The sequence below is a fragment of the Lipotes vexillifer genome, unplaced genomic scaffold, assembly GCF_000442215.2.
Source record: "Lipotes vexillifer unplaced genomic scaffold, Lipotes_vexillifer_v1.1 scaffold512, whole genome shotgun sequence".
Classification (NCBI taxonomy): Eukaryota; Metazoa; Chordata; class Mammalia; order Artiodactyla; family Lipotidae; genus Lipotes; species Lipotes vexillifer.
Window position 1 is genome coordinate 1,896,820 of NW_006787695.1, and position 8,358 is coordinate 1,905,177.

The window sequence follows — 8,358 nt, forward strand, 5'->3', positions numbered from 1 at the left end:
CGGACTCTCAAGCACTGCGCCACCAGGGAAGCCCGGCAGGCGGATTCTTAACCGCTGTGCCACCAGGGGAAGTCCCAGACCTCACCTTTTAATGTGAGAGCCCTCATCCCTTTAAACTATATGAGAACTTCACACCCGCTTTTATATGATTGACTTTTCTTGTCCTATCTCATACCCACCATTCTCTCACAGGTGTCACGTTTACATTGTATCCAAGTCAGTCTGTTTACTTTATTTCCATTGAACAGGCAGAACTAATGTTATTTCTCTCTCAGGATTAAGTCTTGCAGGTGCACCAACTGAGCAAAAGGCTGCCATTGTAGGCAGCCAGGAGCCCCCAGGCTAATTGGAATAGGGATGCCTGAGGGAGGAATGGGGTCCTCTCAGGGAATCAGCCCTCTGGACACATCTTGGACACAGCAGCACTTTCCTGGTGCACTTCGAACCATGAGTCTGTGATGTGTCCCAGTGTCACGCGTATGTTTTTTCTTTGTCCTGCTTGACGAGAGCTCTACAAAGAACGGTGATCGAGCACATCCAATCCCTCTTACCTTTTTTTTAATCTGTCCCTTCTCCTTGTGAATCAACATGCATTCCCCGTAGGTAGCGTTTTCCTGGCAGTCCCACGTTAATTTTGTCGTCCTTGGGTCAAACGTCACGTGTAGACTGGAGCTCTGTTCCACGGTTGGAAGATCTGAAACACGCAGCCTCAGGAGTCAGAAACTACTTTTCTTCTCCTGCCTCCATTCTCCCTTAACCAATGTGTCTCACGTCTGTGAGCAGAGATCAGGGCTGGGAATCACTGTGCCCCTACCCCTCTCACACATCCTCATCACCCCCTACCCCTTTCCCACCTCTCCTTCCTGTCCTTTCTACAAGGGGAGATGTCCACTGTGGAAATAAACGAAGACCAACAAAGCAGGAAGCACCAAGGGCTATTTATTCAGATCCTGCCATAGTAAAGGGAGTCGGCCACCATCACCTGTGTCTGCAGAATGGGTGGGGGAGAATTCACATCACCAGAAGTGGGGAGCACAGCAGGAGGTGTGATGCCGGTTGACCGTTGCATGTGAGGATAAAGTGAAATTAGGTGCAGGCGTTGGGATGTGTCCCCCAGAACCCAGGGTCACGGGAATGGAAGCAACAGAAGGAGGTGAAGCATATTCATACGTTTATCCCAGTGGTCCTGGGTCAGGAGGAGTGAGGGTACCGGCAGCATGGAGAGTACAACGGCCATCGCCAGGACACGCAGGGAGTTGCCCGAAGGACGTGCAAGGGCTGGGGGAAGACAAAATCAGTTTTCACGGGGGTCTGGACATGGAGACCAGTGGTGTTTCCCTGGGGAGATGTCCAGGGAAAAAACACAGGACTCTCTCCAGGGTGATGGTCAGCATGGTGACCTGGCCAGCCTGGGTCACTGTTGACTACAGAGGGTCCTCAGGCTTCAGTAAGCCTCAGAGATGGCCCCAGAACCAAGAGCCTGTCCTCAAGCCTGAGCACCAGGTCCAGTCTTCCCTGTTACCCTCTGAATCACTTTGGGCAAGTTGCCCACCTGCCTGGTCTGTAACCTGGTGGCAGGGGTCGGGGGATTGGGGGGTAACTCCCAAGTCAAAGGCAATGAAAGGCCACGTACTGCGCCCGAGGATGGGGTTCCTTCATGCAGTGGGAGACCTTTGGGAGACCCTCCACCTGACCCTTCAGCATCCTTTCTCCGGAGCCTGAGGATGAGGGTCCCTCCATGCAGTGCATTTGGGGAAACCCAAACCCTGAGCCTCCAACGTGGTTATCAGAGCCTGTGGATGGGAATCCCTCTGGGCAGTGTCTTTCTCTCTGCACTAAGAGACTGTAAGCCCCCAGCCATAGCTCCTTCTCTATCCCCAGAAATGCATCCCCAGCATATGGGTATCAGGGCGCTGGATACACATTTTACAAATTGAGTGGATTATTTCTGCAGAGAAGACTGTGCTAAAAGCAGGTGTAGCCCCTGGAGCAGCTGCTGAAGTTGGGAACAGAATAGCAGGGATGGTCTATGTAAAGAAAATATAAGCCATTTACATACATATATACATTATTATATAATTCCCCTATGTATTAATTATAAATCTATCTCTTCATTTATAATATATATCTTCATATAAAATTGTAAATATAATGTGAATTATATAGAAATAATTCATGTTTGTATGAACAATTTTATAAATAATATTGATACATAAGGACATTCTGTCACTTATTTATATTATGCTAGGAGACTCTCTCTCTGACAAGCTTGCTTCACACTTCGATCCCTTCGTTATTCACACCCGATGAGGGAAGTTGAAAAATGAGCAGAAAGACAGACACAAAATCAGACAGATGTCATGAGTTTGTAGGGGCTGAGCCTGACGTGGATGTACAGTTCCCCACAGAGCGTGGAAACCGGGGAGCTTTTCCTGCCCCCCAAGAAAACTGTGTTACTTTCCTTGTGCTCCTGTAACAAATTCCCACAAACTTGGCATTTTATTTTTTAATTTTTTTATAAATTTATTTTTATTTATTATTTTTGGTTGCATTGGGTCTTTGTTGCTGCACGCGGGCTTTTCTCTAGTTGCAGCGAGCGGGGGCTACTCTTTGTTGTGGTGGGCGGGCTTCTCACTGAGGTGGCTTCTCTTGTGGCGGAGCTCGGGCTGTAGGTGCGCGGGCTTCAGGGGTAGTGGCGCGTGGGCTCTAGAGCACGGGCTCAGTAGTTGTGGTGCACAGACCGCTTAGTTGCTCCGCGGCATGTGGGATCTTCCCGGACCAGGGCTCGAACCTGCGTCCCCTGCATTGGCGGGCGGATTCTTAACCACTGCGCCGCCAGGGAAGCCCCAGACTTGGCATTTTAAAAACTCCGCACTTAATCTCTCGCAGTGCTGGAGATCGGGAGTCTGACAGGGTCCCTTTGGGGTAAAATCAAGGAATTGGCAGAGAGCTATTTCCCTGTGAAAACTCCACAGGGGAACGTGTTCTCTTGCCTTTTCCAGCTTCCGGAAGCCACCTCCTTCCTGGGTGCATGGTCCCCCTCCATCTTCAAAGTGCATAACTCCAGCCTCTTCATCATCACAGCACTGCCTCTCTCTTATAAGGACACTTGTGATGACACTGAGCTCAACCAGATAATCCAGAATAATCCGCCATCTCAATACTTTTCATTTAGTCCTGTCTGTCATGTAAGGTAACATATCCAAAGTTTCTAGGGATTAGGACATGGGTGTTTGGGGGGACGTTTTCTGTCGACCATACGGGGACCAGGACTTGGAATTCGTGGCTCAGGTGACCCATGAAGCCATGGCTGCCACATCACAGTGATTATAAGATGCTCTGGGGGGCTTCCCTGGTGGTGCAGTGGTTAAGAATCCGCCTGCCAACGCAGGGGACACGGGTTCGAGCCCTGGTCCGGGAGATCCCACGTGCCACGGAGCAACTAAGCCCGTGCGCCGCAACTACTGAAGCCCGCGTGCCTAGAGCCCGTGCTCCGCAGCGAGAGAAGCCCCCGCAACGAGAAATCTGCTCACCGCAACGAAGAGTAGCCCCCGCTCGCGACAATTAGAGAAAGCCCAGGCACAGCAACGAAGCCCCAGTGCAGCCAAAAATAAATAAATAAATAATTTTTTTTTTTTTTTTTTTTTTAAAGATGCTTTGGGGAAAATTACAACCCCTTTGCTTAGTGTCTCATTGCTCTGACTCTGTCTGACTAATCAGACTGGATTTGGGGAGAGTGGAACAAGAAATGCGGGTTCAGGTTTCCTTTATGATATTAACACATTTTTTGAGATCTTAAAATATTTTTCAAAACTTGTGTTTTGCAACAATTAAAAAGAGTCATTAGGAACAAAACAGCAAAATAGAAGCACTAAGTACACAGAGAGACACGGAGGAACTTTCAGTGCTTATGACTAAGTACAAGAACCAATCTGAAAAGGGCGTGTAGTGCATGATTCCAGCTCTATGACATTCTGGAAAAAGCAAAACTGTGCAGACAGTAAAAGGATCAGTGGTTGCCAGGGGTTAAGAAGGGAAGACGGGTGAATAGGTGGAGCCCAGGGGATTTTTAGGGCCGTGAAACTGCTCTGCATGACACTATATATAATGACGGATACAGGTCATCATGCATTTGTCCACACCCATAAAATGTGCAACCGCAAGACTGACCCCTGATGCAAATTATGAACTTGAGTCAAGAATCATGTGTCCAACTTGCTCCATCAGCTGTAAGACATGTGCCACACTGATGAATGGTGTCCATCACAGGAGAACTATCTGTACGGGAAGTGGGTACATAGGAATCCCCTATACTTTCCACCTAATGTTTCTGTAAACCTTCAACTGCCTTACACAAAGTCAATTAGCATTACAAAAAAATAGTGCTACGAAAGCACCACGCTCTATTCCGACGAAGCCACACTCCACAGAAAACACCTGGTCTTCCGGCTGGGTTTGGGGTGGCATCTGCGACTCTGCTCACCATTTCCCCAATAGTCTCTTTGGTTGTGGTGATTCATTTTTTGGTGTTGCTGTGACTTGGGATGTGGCCTTTTACCTCTTGCCTTCTCTTGCGCTAAGTCCTGCCAGCGCACACCTCCCCTCTTTGCGCTCCCAGAATCCCATCCTTTTAATGCTTCATCTTTTCCTTGAGGGCCCTCTCTCTCTGCATTTTACGGAGCATGATCATCTTTTCTGTAATTTCCTTGGATTTATGGAGTCTATTGGTCTAAATGCAGCCTCTGTCTCTTGGTGTTTTAGTTGACCGGGGGCTGCCCTAAGAAATGACCACAAGTTTTCTTTCCTCCCTCCTTCCCTCCCTCCCCCCTCCCTCCCCCCTCTCTCCCCGCCTTCCTTCCTTCCTCCTAGCATTTCCCTAATTCATTCCTTCTCCACCCAATCCTGTCCTGTCTCTGCTTTTTGGGGCTCCCTCCCACTATGCCCAGCACGCCTATACCCCTTGGACCTCTTTCTCCACATTCTCGTGTCTCCCTCCTGGGCTCCAGCCCCACCAAGGGGGCTCCTCCATCTTCCGCCAAGGCTCTCGGACGAGCTACAGGACCCACCACCAGCGGACCGCTGGCCCAACTCCTCCATGGCCTGCGTCACCCTGGGTGACTTTGGCATCTATTGTACAAGGGGGACCTCCCGACTTCCGTGAGCCATCTCCACCGGCAAAGACCCTCCGCCCCAGCTGCCTTCACACGCCCAGTCCCCCTGGCCCGTCATCACCTAGACACCCCCTCGGAGACGTGTTCAGGAGTGTCCCGAGCCTGCTGGCGCTACACAGGCACCGGACACCCTCTCCTCACGCCCCAGCTGCCTCTGCTAAGAAGCCGCCAGCACCTCCTGCGTTTAATTCGCTGTTTCCATGAACGCGCCTCCTTTCCCACCTCCTCTGTTGAAGGCTGGACTGGCTCATCTATTGGAGCCGGCAAGGAAGAAAGGAAGGGAGGGAGGGAGGGAGGGAGGGAGGGAAGGAGGGAGGGAATTGCTAGATATTAAATAACAATCATCAAAAAGATAAAGGGCCCACCTAATCACAGAATTTCAGAGCTGGGAACAACCTTGGACATCATCTGGCCTAGCGGCATACAGTTACATCTGCCCCCCAAAGCTTGTTTTTTACCCACAAGATCTATAGAAACTGTTATTTCTAGAACCTTCATCACCCTATACCTATGCTACCCCTGCAGTATCATCACTTCTACTATCCTCTGTATTTTGAAGTTTACAGCACGGATTCTTGCAGGTCAAAATCAGAGAGAGAGAGAGAGAGAGAAAGAGAGAGAAGGAAGGAAGGAGGGGAGGGAGGGAGGGAGGGAGGGAGAAAGGAAATAGATTCCCTGAACCTTCATCATCTCCTCCTGGCTGGATCCCAACAGCGGAGGACCCCACCCACTCCCTTTTCCAGGTGTGCACACCTGGGCCACCGCACACCTGCAGACAAGCCCCCAGCCTCAGATTCCTGCCCCCAACTCCCCCCGCCCCACCCCCTGGGACCTCACTTGCTATCAGAGAGGAAATAAAAGCCACAGAGCAGACCTGTTCCAACTTCCCCACCCGACTGACATCTCCTGCCCTTCTCCCACGATGGGAAAGCACCCAGCTTGCTCCACCTGCGAACGGGACCCCGGACCACCCAGCTTTCCTCTGGGTCTTGTCCCCGGTCCTCTGTGCTGGGGCCGGGCCACCCTCCGGCTGCACCCCAGAGGCTCTGGGAGAGGACCTTCCTGGGTCAGTGCACGCCCGCAGCGACTCTTGCCTTGATTTTCACATCCGCAATTTGTGCACTGCCCTTGCGGTTTGAGCTGAGCCTCACTTAACAGGCCGAAGCACATTAGTCCTCAGCGGTTACAGCACCTGCGCTCATCACCTGGCCCTCTGTCCCGTCAGCTTCCCGGGTGCACTTTTCTCCCCCTTAGTGCCTCGCATCGTACCTGCCTCGGGAAGGGGGGTGGACACGCAGCGGGTACCCAAGGATACACACTATCTTAGACTGATCGACACCCTACAGCGCAGTTCCCCATTCAGCTTCCTCTGAACCGAAACCGCCTTGGCTTCTTGCTCATCGTGATGCGGCAAAACCAGAAACTTCTGTAAACCTGACTTAAAAAAAAACAGCCAAGTTCTCACACACCACAAAGGGACACAGAAATCCACCCAAAGTTTGCTGCTTTAAATCATCAGTTCATCGCAGCCCCCGGGTCTTGGTCGAGGATGGTGAGAAGCCTCCAGAGGGCAATTCACGCAGAGCATGAGATAATCAGTGCTATGATGTATCCTGTTCAGACAGAACCTGGTTTAATTCTCACCCCCGTCCTACGAGGCAGCTCCTGGTACCCTCACAGAAGTGGCCGGAAGACCAAAGCCCAGTGAAATCTCATTCTTTTACTTTCTTTGTTGCCTCGAGTTTTTTAAAGTCGCGGCAAAATTCACATGGTATAAAATTCGCCCTTTGAAACGTACAGCTCAGCAACACTTAGCACATTCATAATGTTGTGTATCCCACCACCTCTATCTGGTTCCAGAACCTTCTCATCCCTCCAAAAGGAGACCCTGTCCCCATGAGCTGTCACTCTCCAGCCCCCAGCCCCCAGACACCATGATCCCACTTTCTGTCTCTGTGGATTTGCCCGCTCCGGTTGTTTCCTATAAATGGAATCGTGCCGTATTTTGCCCTTTGTACCCACTTTCCCTCTTGGTTTGGTTTTCACCAAAGCTGGGCTTTCTTTCCTCTTTTAAAGATTTCAGCTTTACACAGATGTCAGCTGGAAAGAAGGTGCTGAGACCTTGTCTCAGAGCAGAACATCTCTCAGATTCGAGGCACACAGGAAACACCTTGCAGGGGCGTGGGTCCATGGGTGACCCTTGCACAAGCTGGCATTTTGATCTCGCTGTGGTTCTCGGGATGCCACGCATCACTGTGATCGGGCAACACGCAGAATGCAACGCCACCCTCTTCAAGAGCACCTGTAACCTGAGCAGGCCACCCGCTCTGCAGGGCACACCGTTCCACGAAGGCGTCCCCGCCCGAGCCTTTGGACTAAATCCAAGCCACGCCCCAGGCACAGGCTTGTACAGAGAACTCCACAAACTCCCACTGCAAGCTGACTGGCTCCCTGGGACTCATTCAGACCTTAAAATGCAGCTTCACGTGCTACGAGACGTACCCATCACCAATAACCATCTTCACCTGGGAGCCCTTCACCCAGCAGTTTATGTTGCCCACCCTCAAGTTCTCACCCACTTGGAGCGCCAGCTGCCCGGAGCAGCAACAGAGGCAGAAAAAGGTCCCCTAGCGACTTGACACTTTGGAGGACCCCAGGATCAAAGGGACCGGACTAACCCACCGTACCACGCTCGCCCCTGCCAACCTGTGTTTCTCCATGCTGCTGCCTGACGCTGCCGCATCTGGCCCATCTGACAACTAAGTCTCTTCCTCGTCCGAAGGCAAGTGCCCAGACTGCGCGACAAGAACATTTCAGCTCAATATCTTCCTTTTTTTTTTTTTTCTCCTTGATTTCCTCCCCCATCTGTGGTGTTGCTCGTTACAAGGAATTGGGAAACCTTCGTGGTGGAGTTGCCCGCCTTCACCACAGATACAGAGAAGGTCACCTTCCTTAAAGTCCAAGCAGGTGGTTCATGAGGTTGCCCAGACCAGCTGCCAGGTGGGCCTCTCGTGTCACTGCCCATTTTTGTCCCTGGCATGGAGGTCATCCTCCTAAGAGTTGGACCAGACTGATCACCAGGTCTTCTCAGAGTGGACACCATGGTGGGTCTTCATGTCTTCGGTGGAGAACACCCCCTTCCTCCCATTCACAACCAACCCAGTTCTGTTCAATTCAATTCATCAGA

At 51.2% G+C, this 8,358-nt stretch overlaps 1 protein-coding gene across 1 annotated transcript in view; it reads right to left on the reverse strand.

The window, feature by feature from the left end:
• Positions 1 to 7,914, reverse strand: part of CSF2RA (colony stimulating factor 2 receptor subunit alpha) — a 29,702-nt gene extending 21,788 nt beyond the window's left edge. Inside the window, exons 1-3 of the mRNA XM_007460493.1 lie at positions 7,878 to 7,914; positions 1,171 to 1,278; positions 552 to 694 (exon numbers count right to left, since the gene is read on the reverse strand). Coding sequence (XP_007460555.1) covers positions 552 to 694; positions 1,171 to 1,278; positions 7,878 to 7,914 — 288 coding nt within the window. The remainder of the gene's footprint in view (positions 1 to 551; positions 695 to 1,170; positions 1,279 to 7,877) is intronic.
• Between the last annotated feature and the right edge of the window lie 444 nt (positions 7,915 to 8,358).